The sequence below is a fragment of the Brassica napus genome, chromosome A1 (assembly GCF_020379485.1).
Source record: "Brassica napus cultivar Da-Ae chromosome A1, Da-Ae, whole genome shotgun sequence".
NCBI classification, from domain to species: domain Eukaryota; kingdom Viridiplantae; phylum Streptophyta; class Magnoliopsida; order Brassicales; family Brassicaceae; genus Brassica; species Brassica napus.
In genome coordinates, this window is record NC_063434.1 from 9,308,746 (window position 1) to 9,329,846 (window position 21,101).

General features: G+C 37.9%; 7 protein-coding genes across 10 annotated transcripts; 5 read left to right on the forward strand and 2 right to left on the reverse strand.

The window, feature by feature from the left end:
• Positions 1-15: 15 nt before the first annotated feature.
• Positions 16-2,153, forward strand: LOC106445120. Its single transcript, XM_022717449.2, has 5 exons — positions 16-585; positions 672-802; positions 887-1,035; positions 1,683-1,733; positions 1,822-2,153. Exons 2-5 carry the CDS (start codon positions 754-756, stop codon positions 1,918-1,920), a joined length of 348 nt encoding a protein of 115 aa, XP_022573170.1. The 5' UTR covers positions 16-585; positions 672-753; the 3' UTR covers positions 1,921-2,153.
• A 574-nt stretch (positions 2,154-2,727) lies between these two features.
• On the forward strand, positions 2,728-5,447 carry LOC106444990 (phosphatidate cytidylyltransferase 3). Its single transcript, XM_022717455.2, has 9 exons — positions 2,728-3,149; positions 3,347-3,577; positions 3,642-4,355; positions 4,435-4,482; positions 4,561-4,647; positions 4,733-4,861; positions 4,941-4,997; positions 5,078-5,161; positions 5,246-5,447. Exons 2-9 carry the CDS (start codon positions 3,386-3,388, stop codon positions 5,333-5,335), a joined length of 1,401 nt encoding a protein of 466 aa, XP_022573176.1. The 5' UTR covers positions 2,728-3,149; positions 3,347-3,385; the 3' UTR covers positions 5,336-5,447.
• On the reverse strand, positions 5,405-7,360 carry LOC106445058 (grpE protein homolog 2, mitochondrial). The gene is made up of 5 exons (XM_013886544.3): positions 6,938-7,360; positions 6,281-6,712; positions 6,028-6,198; positions 5,810-5,938; positions 5,405-5,726 (listed from the first exon to the last, which is right to left on the reverse strand). Exons 1-5 carry the CDS (start codon positions 7,082-7,084, stop codon positions 5,628-5,630), a joined length of 978 nt encoding a protein of 325 aa, XP_013741998.1. The 5' UTR covers positions 7,085-7,360; the 3' UTR covers positions 5,405-5,627.
• A 5,786-nt stretch (positions 7,361-13,146) lies between these two features.
• LOC106445021 (GDSL esterase/lipase At4g26790) lies at positions 13,147-15,060 on the forward strand. Of its 2 annotated transcripts, XM_022717458.2 has the most exons (4): positions 13,147-13,290; positions 13,377-13,774; positions 14,111-14,600; positions 14,670-15,060. In XM_022717458.2, exons 2-4 carry the CDS (start codon positions 13,403-13,405, stop codon positions 14,861-14,863), a joined length of 1,056 nt encoding a protein of 351 aa, XP_022573179.2. In that variant the 5' UTR covers positions 13,147-13,290; positions 13,377-13,402; the 3' UTR covers positions 14,864-15,060. The 2 variants fall into 2 exon arrangements, with proteins under 2 accessions (XP_022573179.2, XP_013741957.2); XM_013886503.3 differs by having other exon boundaries at positions 13,259-13,774.
• Positions 15,061-15,982: 922 nt separating this feature from the next.
• On the forward strand, positions 15,983-18,603 carry LOC106444978 (pentatricopeptide repeat-containing protein At4g26800). Of its 2 annotated transcripts, XM_013886446.3 has the most exons (3): positions 15,983-17,651; positions 17,748-18,171; positions 18,273-18,603. In XM_013886446.3, exons 1-2 carry the CDS (start codon positions 16,419-16,421, stop codon positions 17,925-17,927), a joined length of 1,413 nt encoding a protein of 470 aa, XP_013741900.2. In that variant the 5' UTR covers positions 15,983-16,418; the 3' UTR covers positions 17,928-18,171; positions 18,273-18,603. The 2 variants fall into 2 exon arrangements, with proteins under 2 accessions (XP_013741900.2, XP_013741893.2); XM_013886439.3 differs by having other exon boundaries at positions 15,987-18,171.
• A 2-nt stretch (positions 18,604-18,605) lies between these two features.
• Positions 18,606-19,526, reverse strand: LOC106445107 (upstream activation factor subunit UAF30). 2 transcript variants are annotated; one of them, XM_013886621.3, is made up of 3 exons: positions 19,335-19,526; positions 19,033-19,213; positions 18,606-18,940 (listed from the first exon to the last, which is right to left on the reverse strand). In XM_013886621.3, exons 2-3 carry the CDS (start codon positions 19,204-19,206, stop codon positions 18,806-18,808), a joined length of 309 nt encoding a protein of 102 aa, XP_013742075.1. In that variant the 5' UTR covers positions 19,207-19,213; positions 19,335-19,526; the 3' UTR covers positions 18,606-18,805. The 2 variants fall into 2 exon arrangements, with proteins under 2 accessions (XP_013742075.1, XP_013742066.1); XM_013886612.3 differs by having other exon boundaries at positions 19,033-19,220; positions 19,335-19,523.
• Positions 19,527-19,693: 167 nt separating this feature from the next.
• LOC106444878 (small ubiquitin-related modifier 1) lies at positions 19,694-21,075 on the forward strand. The gene is made up of 3 exons (XM_013886302.3): positions 19,694-19,950; positions 20,555-20,704; positions 20,797-21,075. Exons 1-3 carry the CDS (start codon positions 19,873-19,875, stop codon positions 20,869-20,871), a joined length of 303 nt encoding a protein of 100 aa, XP_013741756.2. The 5' UTR covers positions 19,694-19,872; the 3' UTR covers positions 20,872-21,075.
• Positions 21,076-21,101: the final 26 nt, after the last annotated feature.

The window sequence follows — 21,101 nt, forward strand, 5'->3', positions numbered from 1 at the left end:
TTGGTAAGGTTTCATTATTAACTGCAAATAGGTTTGGTCTTAGTGTCTTTAAAATTAAAATCCCGATATTTGGCAATATGGCCCACACAAAAAATCAGCTCAGATGTTTTATCGATAAAGAAGTGAAACTCTGCGTATCATTGTTATTCTTCTTCCACAGATCAAACTCACCGTCACCGTTTTATGTTGATCTGCAAAACTAATATTTCTCCTCTCATCTCTTCACATCCCCTGACGTTCAATGTATTCTTTAAAGTCGGCAATAATTGTTATTCACATTTAACTCAGTAACGATTTTGCCCTCTCCCTTTAAACGCTGCCAGACCTCTCTGTTTCCTTCACGTCAAACCTATAAATTGGAAAGGGTTGAGAGTCGGATGAACCTTCTATGTGAGCTCTGTGAAATCTAGGGATCGTTGTTTCAGGTCCTATAGGTTTGAGAATAGGTGAATGAATCATTGGTTTAGGAATGTAGCTTGAGCCGAAGCCCCCGACTATTTATTCGGTTACTACCGCTGTTCGAACCAACCCAAGGGTTTCAGCGGCTTGAACATCATGGCGACGCAAATCAGCAAGAAAAGGAAGGTGAGTTTCACTTTGTCCTTTTCTGTCCTCATGGATCTCTTTCGCGGAATCGTAGTTTGAACTGTATCCGTGTTGAGTTTCTGTAGTTTGTAGCCGACAGTGTATGAGGTGCTGACTAGGGAGCTAGCAGAGGATGGTTACTCAGGTGTGGAGGTTAGGGTTACTGCGATGAGGACTGAGATTATCATCAGAGCCACCCGTACTCAAAATGTTCTCGGTGATGTTCAATCTCTAAATGTACAAAGCTAGGGACTTTATGTATAAAGATGATCTCATAAAGATAGCTATTGAATATTTATAGGTGAGAAGGGAAGAAGTATCAGGGAGTTGACATCTCTTGTCAAGACAGTGTTGAGATTTAGGCTGAGAAGGTTGCCAACAGAGGTCTCTGTACCATTCCCAGACGGAGTCTCTCAGTTACAAGCTCCTCGGTGCTCTTGCCATTTGCAGGTATAGTCATGCTTATTTGTAATGCTTACTGCCAAATATTATTCATCAACTGATACTTGATTTTGTTCAAATACTAGAAGAGAGTGTGATTAGTTTAGTTATCAAGCCATTTCCTTCATAGGGACAATGGCAGTTTCTCTACAGTTGTTGTGTAGAATCAATCTGTAAAATTCACCGCACAAAAAAAGAACTCCAACGCAGCAATGGCTACACACAACTCGAAAGCCGGGTTGGTTATCAGACTCTATCTTATACTCATTGAGGAAAAATTATTGGTTCCTATTTATGTCCGTTCTTTGTGGTTTGTAAATTATCTTTTGTTGTTTGAACAGCATCTAGAACATGTGATCAAGTCAATCTTTCCAGGCATCCATATGATTGTTAGCAAAAAAAATATTAGAGCTGGAATATAAACTTAGTTGTCTTGGAAAGCCTCTGAAACTGAGGTAAGATTGTGTACATGGGAAGTTATGGCTTGTCGATCAAATAGTTCAAGAAGCGTATATTGCTGCCAATATTTATAAATTTAAACCATGAGTTATAGTAATTGAGTTCCTATAAAACTTAACCAAAGTGAATCAACAACCAAACAAAACATGCAATAACCGTCTCTTCTATCTTTCTTTGTGTGTTTCTATTACTACCAGGTTTATGCAACCTTGATGGATATGGTTCACAAGTCTGTGAATGAGACGGTGGTACGTTCTGTTCTTCTATTTGTACTATATATACTCTTGAGACTTATTTACTTTGGCTCAGTGTTATAGACGGCTTGAACATGTATAGGGATTGAACCAATACCAAGCTCTGACTGCGGAGATGACAACCACAGCCATAGGGTCAGTGAACAAAAAGTGGGAGGAAAGTAAGAACGCAACACTGTAGCTGGTGTACATGGATTTCAGTCACCTCACTGTTGTTTTCTTCAGGAAGCTTTCCACAGCTCTGAGAATGCCGAGCGTTGTGCTCGGTTGTGGTCGGTTAAGAATCAATAAATGTTTTCTTATTGGATGCTAAAAAAATAAAAACATTTCAGGCCTCTAATCTGATATCAAAGTATTAAATTTGTGGGCAAGAAATGATATTCTTTAGGTCCCTAATTTAAACGCATGAAACCAGCGACAATAGGCTTGTTCTTTTCACGGCCGCAGACGCTGAGTCAGCGTCTCAAAATTAACACATCAAAATCACGAAAATATATGGTGGAGAACAAATGACTTGCCGCTGCGATTACTTTTTGCAAGTGCCGTCGGTGTTTTCCGTGACGCTGGGTAAAACAGCGACAGCTAAACGAGAACTGCGTCTGATTTTAATGGTGGAAAGTACGGCTGCCTGCGGTGTTCTCCACATATTTGGGCAAAAATCAGTTATAATTTTGGTCATTCTGCGCTGCGTCTGCGGCGGTGAAAAGAACAAGCCTAATGTTTTTTATAAAATGGTGTAAACTGCGTTAACGTGTTCCACACGGCAGCCCACTAGCCATGCTGATCCTTATTGAAATTAACGGTGGCGTCTACGTTTATAGTGTAAATAATCTAAACAGCTACCAAACACTTGCACACATAAATCCCACACTATTTTTACGAACACTTATTTAGTTGTTCAAAGTAAATGGAAATGGTTAACATTTTATTATCAACCCCACGAGTACAATCCAATCTTCTACTATTACTCTTGAAGATCAACATACATAAGTTTGAACAAAATTGTTAAAAAAAAATACAATTATATACACAAAACTATACAATGCATCGACAACGTATCAAGCCCCGCGCTTGCGCGGGGGCTAAACCCCTAGTATAAAGAATAAAACCGAACCTAATAAGGCCTTATGGGCTTAAATAGCCCGATCCAGCCAAATAGAATTTAAACACGTGTCGTTTCATTTCCAATGGAAACGTGACTCTCCACCCAAGAGAAGCGGCAATGAATAGTTTATTTGGTTCCTGTCTTCTGATTCGACAAAAGTTTGATGAAACATCTACGGTAAGCGCTCCTTCTCTTCTTCTTCTTCTTCTTCTTCTCTCTCACCTTTGACATTCTTCTCATCCTCCTCTTAATTCAGGGTTCCGCTTCTCAACCACCATCATCCAGACAAAGAAGCCTGATGTTCTGTAAGTTATGCTTGAATCCGATTTGTCAACCTCTCATGTTTCTATCTGAATTTTTGTGTTTTTTTTTTTTTACAATGGTCTTCTCGTTTTGGTTTGATGAATCTTTTAGATGTATATATGCTTACACATTCAAAATTTATATCCTCTGCTTATGCGTGTTATCCAAGTAATCTTGTGTGTATTATATATTAATCCAGGACATTGGCATTGTAAGAAAAATCATTTTCAAAAGGGAAATGGAGAAAGATCTGAATCAGAACTCTCCACGAATCAGAAAGCTAAGGGATAATGGTTATCCTCCTAACACACCAACCTCTCGGATGAACAACAATAACCAAAGAGATAACCATCCAAACTCTCCAAGGGATTACAATCATACTCCTAGCTCTCCAACAGCTCGCCTTCGTTGGAGAAACAGATCAAATGAGGTATTTATATATATACATTTTCATTCGGTCTTAGTTATGTCCTAAGGATTCTTGAATGTCTTAGATTCCAGCTGAGGTGAAAAGAGGCAATGCAAGCAACGTAAGGAACCTCTTACTCGGTGATAAGAACAAGTACAGATCAATGTGGATAAGGACGTGCTCGTCTCTCTGGATGCTCGGAGGAGTTTTCTTTATAATCTACATGGGACATCTCTACATATGGGCTATGGTTGTTGGCATACAGATATTCATGGCGAAAGAGCTCTTCTTTCTTCTCAGAAGAGCTCACGAGGAGCGTCGCTTGCCTGGCTTCAGGCTCTTGAACTGGCACTTCTTCTTCACGGCTATGCTTTTTGTCTATGGACGCATACTTCAGCAGCAGCTGGTCAACACTGTTTCTTCGGATAGGTTTATCTACAAGCTTGTTAGTGGTTTGATCAAGTACCAGATGGTTATCTGCTACTTCTTGTACATTGCTGGTTTCATGTGGTTTATACTTACGTTGAAGAAGAAGATGTATAAGTATCAGTTTGGGCAGTATGCTTGGACGCATATGATCCTTATCGTTGTGTTTACTCAGTCTTCTTTCACTGTGGCTAATATATTCGAAGGGATCTTTTGGTTTCTTCTTCCGGCTGCGCTGATTGCTATGAACGATGTAGCAGCGTACTTCTTTGGTTTCTATTTTGGGAAGACTCCTTTGATAAAGCTGTCTCCGAAGAAGACGTGGGAAGGTTTCATTGGAGCATCGGTGGCAACTACAATCTCTGCGTTTCTTGTAAGTAACCATCTTTTGATCCATTTGTAAAACTTTCTTTTGGGCTCAAGACTGATGCGTTATATGCTTCTTACAACAGTTTGCAAACGTCCTAGGCCAGTTCCAGTGGCTTACTTGTCCAAGGAAGGTAACTAAAAAATGAAATGTCCATCACTATGTTTCATTGCAGTCTTTATTTCATTCCTTATGATGCATCTTTTTGTAGGATTTGTCGACTGGTTGGCTGCATTGTGATCCAGGCCCTCTGTTTAGGCCCGAGTATTACCCACTGCCCACTTGGATTGCTTCATTTGTAAGAAACTTAGTTACCTTCTCTTGTGAACCAACTAATGATGGTGTCTTATACAAGTCTTGGCTTTGAAAACTTTGCTTAACAGTCTCCATGGAAAGAGATATCGATTCTACCGGTGCAGTGGCACGCTTTCTCTCTTGGTCTATTTGCATCTGTTATAGCTCCTTTTGGTGGTTTCTTTGCAAGCGGTTTCAAAAGAGCTTTCAAGATCAAGGTTAGAGATTCTCAAATAGTGAATAAAGTTTTGTACAGATCCAGGAACGAATCCTTACTTGGTTTTGTCGCTTTGACAGGACTTTGGAGACAGCATACCAGGACATGGAGGGTTTACAGACAGAATGGACTGCCAAGTAAGAGCAACTAACTAATACATAATGATTGCAACATGATCTCTTCATTGTTATAACTGAGTCTTATTGCCTGAATTCAGATGGTTATGGCGATTTTCGCATACATCTACATACAATCCTTCATTGTTCACCAGGACTATAGTGTCGAGATGATCCTAGACCATGTAAGAATCATCAGCCCTTACTCTATATCATTATGAAGACATTTGTACGTATGTATCTATAACTTTGATTGTATATACCTGTAGATATCGAGAAGCCTGGGACATGAGGAACAGAAAATGCTTTATGCAAAGCTTGGAGACATTCTCCGACACAAATTGCAAGGCGGGTTTTAAGAAGAAGAGTGCAGGTTTTATCACTCTGTTTTCAGTTTCTGTTCTTTTGGTTAAATTTTGGCTGTAATAGACAATGTAAAACCTTTGTTTGTATCTGATTAATTTATCAAAAGAGACTTGGTAGAGTGTGCGTAAGGACTTCCCCTGCAAGATGCCATGTCCAGTAACTTATGGGGGATCTTGTTCATCCAATGAATAAACCAAACGACCAGAGAAAACTATGACACTGTTAATTGAGTTACTCGAAACAAAGAACAGTAGTAAAACTTATGAAAACCAGCTAACTTCTTTTTTAAGCATCAGACTCTTTCTTGTCTTCTTCGCCCTCTCCTCCTTGAGTAACACCAACCTCAGCTGGTCTTATAACTCTATCAAACAACGTGTAACCAGACTGTGGATATCGACACCCATCGTTAGTTGTTTGTCTGAATACTTTAGAATATGGTACTAAAGAGCAAGTTTCATCTTATTTACCTTGAGGACGTGAGCAACCGTGCCTTCTGGCTTAGAAGCATCCGGGACTTGAAACACTGCGTTATGTCTGTTTGGATCAAACGGCTCGTTGATTGGATCATACTTCTCCATACCAAATTTCTTAAATACCTGCAGCAACACACAGATTTGGACAGTCTCATCTACACTGCTTACTTTACATCTTATACTCTCGACAAAAAAAGAGGTGAGGTGTTTACCTCAGCTAGCTGTTTCTCAGTCATCTCCACACCTTCTAAAAGCGTCTTTAAGAGTGGAGTCGCTCCAGCCAAATCTTCTTTCGTAGTGTCAAGCTTTGAAAAGCTTTCCTTGACAACCGAAGAAGCTCTTCCAAGATTATCCGCCACATCCAAAAGGCTCTTTGCAAAATTCTGCAGATCATACACATTTATACATACGTCCTCAGCGTACTATCATAATGAAAGTTGTGAAACAGATTTCTAGTAGACTAACCTGTATGGCATACTTCTTGGTGTTTTCAGCATCACGTCTTGTTCTGTCCATAACATTCTCCATCTCTGCGTAAGTGCGAAGAACTTTATCCTTCATTTGCTTAATCTCTTCCTCCTTTTCAGACAGTATCTCTTCCTTCTCAGCCACCAGCTTCACCAAATCATCCATTGACAACTCCTCCTCATCATCACTCCCGGAATCTGAATCAGAAACTGCACCTCGTTTAGCACCTTTCCCCCTTCTCTTGGCAGAATCTTTGGTAGATTCTGACTCAAGACCTGATGCGTTTGTCTCAGCTGTAGCTTTATCTCCAGTTGTCTTGGAGGAGGCCTCAGTGTTGCTCTCCTTTTCATCTGATTCAGGCGTGGTGGAGGAAGAAAAAGATAACCTTTGGAGTGGAAACGAATCTAGAGGCACCTGAGCTGCAGCAAGCTGGATGCAAAATGGATGAGTTAGCCAAAACCCCATAGATAATTTATAGCAAGAGAGTGAGTGCCAAGCATCAAATCATTTTAGACATATGAGATCAACGAAAGTAGCATCCTTTCTAAAAGCCTAGCGATTAAAACACTCGATTGAGGTTCAATCCTTAAACCCTAACAAAACCCTGAACTGCAATTCGATACAAATACTGATCAATTTGAGTAAAAATCTAACCTTTTGTGAGAATTCGTGAACGATGGAGTGATACCGTCTCGGTAATATCGGAGTCTGGCTCCTCGCCGGAAGAGCGGCGGCGGCGGAGAGAGAGGAGCGTAAGCCCGCGCTGCGGGAAACTCGCGAGAGAATTCTCGAAGCAAACATCACAGAGAAAACAAGGCAGAGATCAAGACGAAGACGAGATGATAATCGAATCGAATTGTGTTTGGAGGAAGATGCTCAGAGGTCCAGAGGCGGAGGCACACACACACAGACGTGGTTTAGTGTGGAGAAGAGAGTGCTTGTTTACGTAAATACCCCCACCGATGCACGACTGATGCCGTGAACTGATGCCTGAGCTTGTGAGGGTATTATTGTCAATATAGCAACTAGGAGATTTAAGAACCCTCTTCTATGATCAGAGGCGCTCGTCCTAGTATATTTTTTTTGGACAGACAAAGACCAAATCTTTGGATAAGCTGTACGATGTAACTTATGCCCGGACTTCTTCTCTCTCTCATGTTAACTTCCTCTGGATTCTTTTAAGTGTTTACTAATGATGTTTTCTGAAGAATGATTTGTAACTTTTCCTGATGCTGATGATGCTTTTACTTGGCAAAAATTATCAGCATGTTTATATATAATTCAACTACTATTTTAATAAGGTAGAAAATGTCATTGCCTAATAACACATTAAACCATATAAAATAGAAACACATTTTGGTTGCAATATTGTTAGTTAAGATGCTGAATTAATTAGAGTAGTTGAGTAGGTCCTGACTTCTTTTTGAATGGGACTAAGTCAAAATTAATGTTCAACTACTTATTAGGTATTATAACTCAACAGCTAAATAACCTGTTAATGGCTAAACACTCAGCCGAAAAACAGAGTTATTGCTATACATTCTTACTTGCATTCTTTTTTTTTTTTTCGTTCAACGTCTTTCTTAGGCTTGGGCATTTTAACCTGGACTCGAAGACCCGAACCGAAACCAACCCAAAAATATCCGACCCGGAACCGGACCAAAAATTTACAAGTACTTTTTGGGTCAAAAAAATTTTTACCCGAAAGAACCGGAACCGAAAAGGAACCGACCCAATAAGAACCGATTTGTACCCAACTTAAAAAGGGATTTTTGCAAAATTGACCTATAACTTAAAGTCAAACACAAAACTAACCTCCTTTTTTTTTGAAAATTGGTTTTGCCCTATTCACCCCACAAGTTCATATAATTTACGAAAATGCCATCCATTTTTTTTTTATTTTTTTTTTAGAAAATGACATTTTTACTCTCTCACCCTCATCATCTTCAAGTAATTACAAGATTGCCATTGTCATCAATACCACAACCACCATGAACAACCAATTTGAAGCTCTTAATGCTCCTAAAATCGATTTACCCTTCTTCTTTTTCCATTCTTGTGACCTAAACACAACATATCTCTCACTTTCTCTCCACAATGAGCTAAAAAAACTCAAGATTTTGATTCTAAAATTTTTATGGTTCATAGAGTCATAGAAGCTAACGATTATGGGTGGGTGACTTCCGTTTGTGATTCTGTGTGCTTGGAGAAGCCTTATGTATGCTAAGGAACTTATCTCACTAATTTAAGGTATGACATCGAGTTTTTTTCCAGATCTGTTCGTCAGACGACTTACTTGGGAAGTCGTCTGGCTGTAGACGACTTACCTTTCAGTCGTCTGGCTGTAGACGACTTACCTGGAAGTCGTCTGGTCAACGCAGAGGTTATTTTTGCAATTGACTTTGAAATCTGTAACCTGAGACGACTGAAAGTTAAGTCGTTTACTATTGTTTGGTTTCAAAAAAAATTCCAAAGAACCTAGACGACTTACATTTCAGTCGTCATAGGTTAGTTTTGTATTTGACTGGATAATTTCAGAAGTTTGACTTCCCCAGACGACTTACATTTCAGTCGTCTGGCGAAAATTAAAATAATAATATTTTTTTTAAAGTAAACGACTTACAATTAAGTAGTCATAGGTTAGTTTGCAATTGAAAAAAAAAACTTCAAGATTTAATTATACACAGACGACTTATAATTCAGTCGTCCACCAGACGACTTAATTGTAAGTCGTCCAGGATTTTTTTCCGAGATTCTGGTCAAACCTCGTAAATCCTGGACGACTTACATTTCAGTCGTCTCGTGGACGACTGAATTATAAGTCGTCTGTATATAATTAAATCTTGAAGTTTTTTTTTTCAATTGCAAAACTAACCTATGACGACTTAACTTTAAGTCGTCTACTTTTAAAAAAATATTATTATTTTAATTTTCACTAGACGACTGAAACGTAAGTCGTCCAAAAAGTCAAACTTCTGAAATAATCCAGTCAAATGCAAAACTAACCTCTGACGACTGAAATGTAAGTCGTCTAGCTTTTTTGGAGTTTTTTTTTTAACCAAACAATAGTAGACGACTTAACTTTCAGTCGTCCGAAATAACAGATTTCAAAGTCAATTGCAAAAATAACCTCTGCGTTGACCAGACGACATATAGTTTAGTCGTCTAGACAACTTAGATTGAAGTCGTCCGCGTCTTCTCCACTAGTTTTTAAGTCTTCTACGTTAGTTTATGAATAACTTGTATTTTTAAGAGTGATAAGTAACTTCAAGATATGTAAAACTCATATTTACAAAATATGTTCTCTCCCTTAGTTTTACTAAATTTGACTAAGTTTTTCAATGCAAACTTATAAAAAATATGATATGCTTTGACTAGTTACTATTGTTTGTTTCCATCTCTTACCAACATTCTTGTTTATTAAGATGAGAAAAAGGCCATTGGAGTTTATTATTGCATATGAGAGATCCAAAGATAAGAAAAAGGCTACTGAAGTCTATTATTTCATTGATTTGTAAATGTGTAAACACATTGTTAGCACATTTAATACATCTTGGAAAACATTATTACTGATTTTACAAAAAATTCACAACTAAAAGAGTATACATGCAATTCATAAAACAGATCACAAACAAAACTATTATAGATCATTCATCTACAAAGACAAGCTTGGATTCCACTTGAGTAGACAAGACCAGACAACTTTTAAGAAGTTCAGACGACTTCTAAGAAGTCCAGACGACTTCCAGGAAGTTCAGACGACTTTGCCAGAAGACTTTTAGGAAGTTCAGACGACTTCCAGACGACTTTACAGGAAGTCCAGACGACTTTACAGGAAGTCCAGACGACTTTTAGGAAGTCCAGACGACTTCCAGACGACTTCCAGATGACTTCCAGACGACTAACAAGTAAGTCGTCCCAGAAGTTTTCCAGATCTGAAAAACCTGCATATTAAATCCAGATCTGAAAAACCTGCATATTCAAAAACGTTCAAATGGCTTAAAAACAGAAAAAAATGAGTGGAAGATTATATAAATCTACCTTTACAGAACACACAAAAATACATATCTAAAAATAATAGATCTACCTTTAAATTAGTGGAAGATGAGTACCAAATAATTAAAAACCTGCAAAAAAAAAAATAGATTAGTAACAAAGACATGAGACAAAATTGAAAAATTCATATAAAGTTTGGTGTTTTCAAGTCAAAGAGATTAGAGTGGGTTTGGAGAGTTTTAGTTTGGGAAAAAAGTAAGAACTTTATACAACAAGAAGTTACCAAATGAAGAAAAATCAGACATAAGAACTTACCAAAACGCTCAGAAAAATCCAGACGACTTCCTAGAAGTCCAGACGACTTCCTGGAAGTCCAGACGACTTCCAGGAAGTCCAGACGACTTCCTGGAAGTCCAGACGACTTTGTCAGAAGACTTCCAGATGACTTCCAGACGACTTCCAGACGACTAACAGGTAAGTCGTCCCAGAAGTCTTCCAGATCTGAAAAACCTGCACATCAAATCCAGATCTGAAAAACCTGCATATTCAAAAACGTTCAAATGACTTAAAAATAGAGAAAATGAGTGGAAGATTAGATAAATCTACATTTATAGAACACACAAAAATACATATCTAAAATTAATAGATCTACCTCTAAATTAGTGGAAGATGAGTACCATTTGATTAAAAACCTGCAAAAGAGATAGATTAGTAAGAAATACATGAGACAAAACTGAAAAATTCATATAAAGTTTGGTGTTTTCAAGTCAAAGAGATTAGAGAGAGGTTGGAGAGTTTTAGAATGATGAACATTACATTTTTGTTGCAGCCATTTGAGAGGAGGAGAGAGAATGTGTAAATTTTTCTTTATATAGGGAGACAAAAAATCCAATTAGATTAAATATTTTTGACTCAGACGACTTCCTGGACGACTTACATTTCAGTCGTCTGGTGAAGAAATTAAAACAGACGACTTACATGTAAGTCGTCCAGAAGAGTTTAATATTTTTAGCGGGAAATTAAATATTTTTAGCGGGAAACTAAAATAGAAGACTTTCCAGACGACTTACAAGTAAGTCGTCTGGACGACTGAAATATACGTCGTCCGGGTAAATTATTTAACAGACGACTGAAATATAAGTCGTCCACACCCTAAACATAACCCCTAAACTTAATTATCTAATTAAACACTTCATAAAACCAAATCAAACTTGAAAAGTGTTTACTATACACAGAAATAAACACATATAGGTGAAAACTAATTTTTGAAAAAAACATTTTAGTTTTCCAAAATCTAACCCTAACAATACATACAATACTACAACATATGTTTGCCAAACTCCTAAACCAAAGTATTTCATGATTCACTACTTCCACTCATATATCTTCAAAACAAATCAATTTTATCATATCTTAATTTATATCAGTTAAAACTGTTTATAATTACTTGATTTTTATTTTTTACGCATCTAAATATTTTTTTACAAGATTTATAAATTATTTTTAAAATAAACTGGTACCAGACGACTTACACTTCAGTCGTCCAGACGACTTACACTTCAGTCGTCCAGACGACTTACACTTCAGTCGTCCAGACGACTTCCAACATCTCAGACGACTCAGACGATTTACTGGGGCTATATTCGTAAAAATGGCTTCTGTTTTTTTGTTTGGTCACAAGGGGCTGAGCTGTAATTTCACTAGGCTTTTAGGTTAGTTTTGCATTTGATTCAAGTTTGGGTATAGGTTTGGAATTAAAATCAAGTTGTGGGTTAGTTTTGGCAAAAACCCCACTTAAAAATATGTATATCTAAAACAATGATGTTTTTGTGTTCTATTTTATATATATTATTTTATGATTTAGTTGAAATATCTTTTGTGAACAACATTTGTTATTATTTTTAACATTTTTTTAAGTAATATAAAGCTTTAGAATGTAAAATTTAGAGTTTTTAAATGTTTTATTTTAATTATTAATAGTTTCATTTAAGTTGTTTTGTCAAATTTTAGATATATATGACAAATATTCAACTAAAGTTGATGGAACTGAGTATATCATGTCCTTTTCAGATTCTAAATATCCGGACCCGATATGGACCCGAAAAATTACGGGTATTTTATGGGTATTTTAATTATAGACCCGAACCGACTCGGATCCGAGAAGAACCGACCCGAACCCAAACCGAAAATTTCTAAGTACCTATTGGGTCTAAATATTTAGGACTCGAAAAGACCCGGATCCGAAAAGAACCGACCCGAACCCGACCCAAACGCCCATGCCTCTTTCTAATAAGACCAACTACTGGTAAAAAAAATCTATGAAATCGTGTTTGAAAACACCTCTCCGCCCATTACCAATCAGAACCCAACCACATCTAAACAAAAGAAGAGGTTATACAAAATCAAGAAAAATGAACTTACTTTAGTTGAACTAAAAGAAACAAAGTAACTTTTTAACGCTTATTGTCACATTTGACACATGAGCTACACTTTTCTTGCAGTTACTTGTTGTTGTCGCTGCACCAACCAAACTATATGGGTGAACCAAAAATCCCCAAAACGTGCAAACATAGATTACAAAAGCATCCGAGCGTTAAGAATAAACCAAACTTCATTGGATACCTTAAAGCTTTCTTTGTCATGTGAACACAATTCTTAGTTTGAAGACCCTGTACGAAAACAAATGTGACGACAAGACGTAGTCACGTAGAACTCAGTGCGTGAAACTGGTCAGAAGAAGATGCGTTACTATACACCTGAAGCTTGTAAGACTACGAATCCTTCTACTTCAAGTTATTCTTACCTGTCTCTCTTTTTAAGTAGATATTTAATACCGTTTCTTTGGTGCATACTATTAATGAGTCTTATTATTTTCGGCTCATTACTCACCTCAACTAACTCCAGACCAGTCTCTGTGGCCAAAATTAAACATAGGCTAAGGAGTATTAAATAAGCATTATCTAACAAAGGGACCAAGCTATTCAGTACAAAAAGAAGGCAAAGGTTGTCAGGTTTGGTATTAAGTACCTCTCCTTCCTCCAGTTATATGCTTGCGTTGGTTGTTCTTCCCAATCACTTGTGAGAGTCTTGTTTGCAGAATTTGAAAAACTTAACGTAAAAAACATGCTGCGAAACAGAGTTATTGCGTTCTTGTTGCTTGCAACTCAGCTCTTGGTGGAGATACCTGGAACGAGTGCGAAAGTAGCAGCACTTATAGTATTCGGGGACTCAACAGTGGACTCAGGGAACAACAACCAGATCTCTACGGTTCTAAAGAGTAACTTCCAGCCGTATGGCCGGGACTACTTTGACGGCAAAGCAACTGGGAGATTCTCAAACGGTCGGATAGCTCCAGATTTCATTTCTGAAGGTTTAGGACTCAAGAACGCAGTCCCTGCTTACCTAGATCCATCATATGACATTAAAGACTTCGCCACGGGTGTCTGTTTTGCTTCAGCTGGAACAGGCCTAGACAATGCAACCTCTGATGTGTTAGTAAGTCAACCATAGCTCCATGTCTTCAACTTCATACATTTTCAGAATCTCAGTTCCAAAATATAATTTTTAAAGGTAAAATACTCATAAGAAAGTTATCTTTTATTTAAAAAGTATTATCAAATTATAAATTAAAAATTGCTCAATCAATTATAAAATAGGCTATAAAATATAACTGGTTACTCACTTACTCAGCTTTTGATAAAAAATAATATTGACCTAGAAATTTAAAAACATCTAAGATATTAGAACATAAAAATGATTTTTAACCATGTTAAAAATTATTATAATGTAATGTAAGTATGTAACTGACATGGTTTCTTTGAAATATCAAAGTCTGTGATGCCGCTTTGGAAGGAAGTGGAGTACTACAAAGAGTACCAGACCAAGCTAAGAGGCTACTTGGGTGAAGATAAAGCTAATGAAGTTATCAGAGAATCACTTTACCTCATTAGTATCGGAACCAACGATTTTCTTGAGAATTACTATCTTCTTCCTCGCAAGTTGCGTAAGTACTCTGTTGATGAGTACCAAAACTTCCTGATAGGACTCGCTGGAGAGTTCTTGACAGATATTTACAGACTCGGAGCTCGTAAGATGTCTTTCTCTGGACTATCTCCTTTTGGATGCTTGCCACTTGAAAGAACAACACAAATATTTTATGGAAGCAAATGTATTGAAGAGTACAACATTGCTGCTAGAGACTTCAACACCAAGATGGCAGAAAAAGTCTTTAAGCTGAACAAAGAGCTGAGTGGACTCCAGCTTGTGTTTTCAAACCCGTACGACTTGGTTTCAGACATCATACACCATCCTGAAGCATTTGGTTAGTACAAAGTTGTAACACGAGCACTGATAAAGAATTGTTCTGTTAATCTTTCTGATTGTGTCACAGGTTTTAATAATGTAAGGAGTGCATGCTGCGGAACTGGGTACTATGAGATGAGCTACTTGTGTGATAAAATGAACCCTTTCACATGTACTGATGCGAGCACGTATGTGTTTTGGGACTCGTTTCATCCAACAGAGAAGACGAACGAAATCGTAGCAAACCATGTTCTAAAGTATGATTTAGCTCGGTTTCAGTGATAAATAAAAGTGTCATTAATTAATCCAAGCAGAATATTTTTTACCTACTACTACATTCTTTCTCCTACATGGTACCAATGTCTTAGTCAAGGTTCTTGATATCTCGTCAAGCTTCTAGAGTGTTGTAAAAGAACCATTTTAATCGGTGGTCGTGTAATTATCTTAAACATGCTCTATAATGTTATTAAGATGGATCAGATTTTAGTGTGAAGAAATAATAACGCACAAATGGAATTGAATCCTGAAGCCAAAAAGCATAACCGCTAACAGACGTGCCTCTCAATGTATTGTACTATATGAATAACATATTGTGATGATTCTACATCAAAGTTTCGAAAGACTAGCATAAATATACATAAAGAATTTGAGCTAATTAATTTTGAATTAAAAATCTAAAAACTTTAACATGATGGTTAACTCTAATTAGAGAGACCAAAATAGGTTTTTTACTGGTCACAAAATGGAATTCAGTTTTTAATATGTGGATAAAAACCATTATTTCGAAGAAATGTGTTAATACTTTACATTGAAAATTTGATAAAAATAATATACTATTATATGAAAAGCACCATGGAATGCATACCAAGAACCCCCATTGAGGTACCTACATTCATATGTAGGATGGACGGATCGTGGAAAAATGATGAAACCACGAGTGGAGTAGGATGGATCCTACAGCTACAAGACGGCTCAATAGATATCTTGGGGCTCCAAGACTGCCATAGACAAATCTCAAATCTCACCGCTTTATATTGAACTAAAAAGTTTGATATGGGCTCTGAAATGTTTACTTCGCCATCAGCGTTACTGCAATTATTTTGTTACTGACTCTCAAGAGCTAGTCAAAATGATCGTTACACCTGAAGACTGGCTGGCCTTTGCAGCTGAACTTAACGAGTTTACAACTTTATGAGCGTCCTACCACGATGGACAAGTGGTCTACAAGAGCAGATCCAGTAACACCAAAGCAGACTTCCTGATAAGACAAGCTCAAACAAAGAAGTATGTTTTCTCATATGTTAACACGTGTGTGCCACTCTGGATCAATATTCGCAATTCGGCTTTTGCCGATTCGTACTAAGATTTATCTTTGTATCTCATCATGAAAAAAAAAAAAATTATCAGTTGATTTTGAATTAGAAATTTTTTTTTTTTTTTGCTAAAAATTTTGAATCGGAATTTCATAAAAGTTTAATGCATATATCTATTCGATTCCAGAATAAAGAGGAAATGTAATCTCCAAGTAAAAAAATATGTCAGTTTCAATGGTAAACAAGAAGTGACATATAGAGCAAAATATTGAATTCGTGCAAACCGGTTCAATTTTGTAAAACCCGTTTTAAAGCGACTGGTTTATCAATTTATTCGGATCCAATATAAACCAAAACCCTAAAACCTCGATTGCCCGTTAACCGGTTATTTCTCTCTTGCGCCTTCTTCTCTGTCTCAACTCTCACTTCACTTAAACAAAATGTATCCTCCTAGGGTTTAGGGTTTATGGTCGAGCAACTCATTTGGGAGCGAACCCCAATCAAGCCGAAGGCAAGTCGATTGGATGCGGTGGCCGATCCCGACTGCGATTTCGTCGACGGCTAAGGCGCTTCTTCACCGACACTTCCCGAAGAACGGTATCATCGCTCCTTCGTTTCGACTCTGCAAGTTTCGAGCTTTCTCTAGCGCTGTTGACTACCGAGAGATACTGAGAAGCGGGCTTCACGGTATCAAGCCCGATGAAGCTGTGGACTTGTTCGGTTACATGGCTGAGTCTCGTCCCCTGCCTAACATCATCGAGTTCAACAAAGTACTGACTGCTATCGCCAAGATGAAGAGTTACGAAACTGTGATCAGACTCTGGAGTATTGTGGAGGATGATGAGGGTGTAGAGATCTCGCCTGATATCTACACCTGCAACATCTTAGTCAAGTGTTTTATCCGCTGCTGTTGTCATCCTTGTGTTGCTATGTCTTTTCTTGGGAAGATGATGAAGCTTGGTGTTGAGCCGGATGTGGTTACGGGCAGCTTGTTGGTTAATGGGTTTTGCCAGATCAATAGATTCGACGAGGCTTTCTATGTGGCTGAGCAGATGAAGAAGATGGGTGTTACCCTTAATGTTGTAGTCTACACCATACTCATTGATGGTCTATGTAGGAATAGGTTTTTGAATGAAGCCATTAATGTTTTTGGCCTTATGGAGAAGGAAGGAGTTGCTCCGAATGTGTTTACCTACACGTCTCTCATTAGTGGTCTTTGTAACGCATGTAAGTTGAGTGAAGCTTCTCACGTACTTCGGCAGATGATCTCCAGGAAAATCGACCCGAATGTAGTCACTTTCACTACACTTATCAATGCGTATGTGAAAGCTGGGAAGTTTTCGGAATTTTGGGAGTTGTACCAGGAGATGATCAAGATGTCTATAGATCCTAATGTTGTCACTTACACTTCAGTGATCAATGGGTTGTGCATGCACAATCATGTGGACAGGGCCAAGAAAGCTTTTGAAGATATGCAAAGGAATGGGTGTGCCCCAAATGTATTGACTTACTCTACTCTTGCAAATGGACTTTTCAAGTCGAACAGGTTCAACGAAGGGATTGAACTTTTAAAGGAGATGTCTGACAGTGGAGTTGCTGAAAACACAGTCTCTCGCAACACCCTTATCCAAGGGTGTATTCAAGCAGGCAAAATCAGTTCTGCGCAAGAAATTTTTGAAAGGATGCCTTCTGATGGTCTGCCTCCCAATATTAGGAGCTACAACATTGTGTTAGCTGGTCTATTTGTTTATGGAAAGGTAAAGAAAGCATTGAGTACATATGAACTTATGCAAAAGACTAGAAATGATCTTGATATTGTTACATATACTATCATGATTCATTGGATGTGCAAGGATGGTAAGGCGGATGAAGCATTTAAGTTGTTCTTCAGCCTCAGCAGTAAAGGAGTGGAGCCTGATGATAAAGCATACACGGCAATGATCTCAGGGTTGAAGAAGAACGGCATGCTGGCTAGAGCGCATGCATTGACCAGGGCTTACCAGAAATACAAGCGGAACAGAGAAAGTATATAGGGGATTTCTAATGAGACACATTTACGCACTCCTAGCTCCTTAAGGTATCTCTGTCCAAGCTCCATTCTATGGTATGCCTGCTCCTGGAAAGAGCAACACATATCTGTTACCGAAGCAAGTGTATCAATGAAGAGGCCAGAGATTTGAAAAGGCAAGTTGGAGAATGAGCTGAACAGAATCCAGCAGGTTTTTCAAATCCATACGACATTGGTTTTTGAGAACGTAAAGAATCCTGAAGCATTCGGTTAGTTATATAAATCTTGTATCCTCTGCTAAGTTTTCATGAGTGTGCCAGCTACTCTTAAATCAATAACTTTTCTGACCGTATTCTTATTCCTCTCGCAGGTTTCCAAAGTGCAAAGGGATGCCAGGAGTTGCGCTACTTGGCTGATAGAATCGAAGCATTTCACAAACCGACTGTTTTACATCAAAACATTTCAAAGGGATACTAGGAGTTGAGCTACTTGGCTGCTAAATCAAGCCATGCCACAAACTGACTGTTTTACACCATACATTCTTTCTTCTACTAACTAACTTTCATTATGTGTTGTTCTTACAAATTTGTAGCTTGTACCAATGATCAGTCAGGTTGCTTGGTCTAATTTTAACCAAGCTTCCAAAATGTTGTAAAAGAACCATTTTTATCACTATATGTTTGTGAAAGTACTTAAGATGATATTTAGATGTTATAAAAGACGTTAGATCACTACCCGGCAGAGAGCAACCGTTTACAAAATAATACAGAAACGGAATTTGATCCAGAAAAAAGAAACGCTGAGAGACCACTTGTATTTCAAATATAATTCAAACAAGTATCATATCTCTCTATGTACTCCATAATAGAGATGAAAACAAAGAAAGAATCCAATGTTCTTCAGCTAATTTGACTTTGGTGCCTTGGTGAAATGTAACTTGATAAGAGAAGGAAGATCAACTAGCTCCACTCGCTGCTTCCCAAGCAAAATGCTCTTCAGCTTTTCATCACAGTTAACCACATTCTTGTTCTTTGGATCCTTTTTTTTTAAGAAACAACAATAAAACAATCAGGCAATGATACAAACAAAAACAAAGAAACATTATAACTAAATGGTCCCTTGTTTCTGACCTGGAGATTGTTGGTCTTGATGTAAGACCAGACACGCATGAAACAACCCAGACGAGAAATCTGAGATTGACCAAGGAAGTCACGCAGAGTAGATGGAAGGTTCACGAGGTCAATCAAATTCCCAAGCTTCTTGGGATTATCAGTTATCGCCTTCTTCAACCTCTGCGGCTGCATCTTGATTCTAAATTCTACGCCAATACACACAATCAACACTAGAAATTCAACTACTGATTCCTCTTTGGGGAATTTTATCGAGCACTTAGTGTGCAATCAAAAGAAAACGAAACTCGACTCAAACTTACCCAGGAGATGGTAATGTAAGCTAAACGCAACAACAAGTTAACGCAACGTAGCTGAAGCTTTTACACCGCAACAGTCGCAGTTTAAAATGCTTCGACGTTTGAAACGCTGTAAGCTTGCAACTTTGATAAAGGAAGAAAGTTAAAAGACTAGAGGAAGTACGGATCCATACCTTCCGACCCAGAAAGCGGGTTTCGTCGAATACATGTATTGGGCTACTAGTAATATATGGGCCGAGGTACATCCATCCTATACATTCGATTGATTTTTTGGATAAATCATAAAAGGAAGAAGATCTTTCGTAAAGCACTCTCAGCCGTTGGATTAAAAAGTGAACCATCAACCGTCCGATAGATGCCCTACGGTTCTTCCACTTTATGATAAAGAGAGGTATCCGATGCGTCCTTACAAATTCGCGGCGTATCAATTTTGAGAGTTTCGTCAATTTAATTTGTTTATAACCTCTCACGCCTACTCTCACCCATTCCTCACATTGACTATCGTCTCGTTCTCTCTCTCACCGGAAGTAGAAAGCCAACGATGTCTGCAACACAGGAAGAAGACAAGAAGCCCGGTGGTGACGGAGGAGTTCACATCAATCTCAAGGTCAAGGGTCAGGTAACTTCTCTTTCTTTCTTAGCTTTTGTTTTTTTGCTGAGATCTCGTGTTGGGTGCGATTAAGGTTTTTTTTTTTAATTGTTGGTTGGTTTTAGATCCAAAACCTAGTGATGTTTGTGAGACATGAGTAGCGTGTTTTGCTTTCGTTCGCATATTGTTTATCATAATTATGAACATGTAACCCTAGTTTTATGTTAACCTGTTTTGTTTTTGGTTGCTGTTTGTTGCTGCTGTCCGAAGGATAAAGTTGAAACCTTTGTTATTGTTCTGATGATTGTGAATTATTCTGTAAACCTTTTGGTTGCTGTTGTTTGCTGTTGTCCGAATGTTTTACCCTTTCCGAAGGATAAAGGTCTAACCTTTGTTATTGTTCTGATGATTGTGAATTATTTTGTAAAATAGACCTAAAACCTTTTGTAGTCTTTTATAAATAATTTTCCATAGAAAAAAAATCCTCCTTTAATTTTTGTATGTGCTTCACTTTACGACTTTTTAAGGTTACATTAACAGTTTGGTATATTGTTCCTACAACCTCAGTTTATTGATGCGGAAGATCAGAATCATGTTGTTTCCTTTTTCTCCATGGTGTTTTGTTTTTTTACAGGATGGAAATGAGGTGTTCTTCAGGATCAAGAGAAGCACTCAGCTGAAAAAGCTGATGAATGCTTACTGTGACAGGCAATCTGTGGACATGAACGCCATTGCCTTCTTGTTCGATGGGCGTCGTCTTCGTGCTGAGCAGACTCCCGATGAGGTATAAACATTCCTTCTAACTAGTCTATTCTTATTATTCCCTTGGAAGTTTCTACCTATTCTAATGGTTTGGGTTATTCTTTGTTACTACAGCTTGACATGGAGGACGGTGATGAGATCGATGCCATGCTCCATCAGACCGGTGGCTGTGGTGATAGGACTGGCTAAGGAGTAATCGGCATTAGGATTTGCAAACTTGTTTCTTTTTATCGTGCAGACTTTTTTTTTTATCGTGACCGTTGTCGTTAGAGAACTACATGAGGCTAAAAAACCCTTTTGTTGATTTATGGTCTTGTTCGTTTGATATTGGATCTCAATATCCTATGATACTATTTTGGCTTTAAGTTATTATACAACCTGTTTGTTTAAATCTGTGAGAGGAGTCTAACTCGTAACAT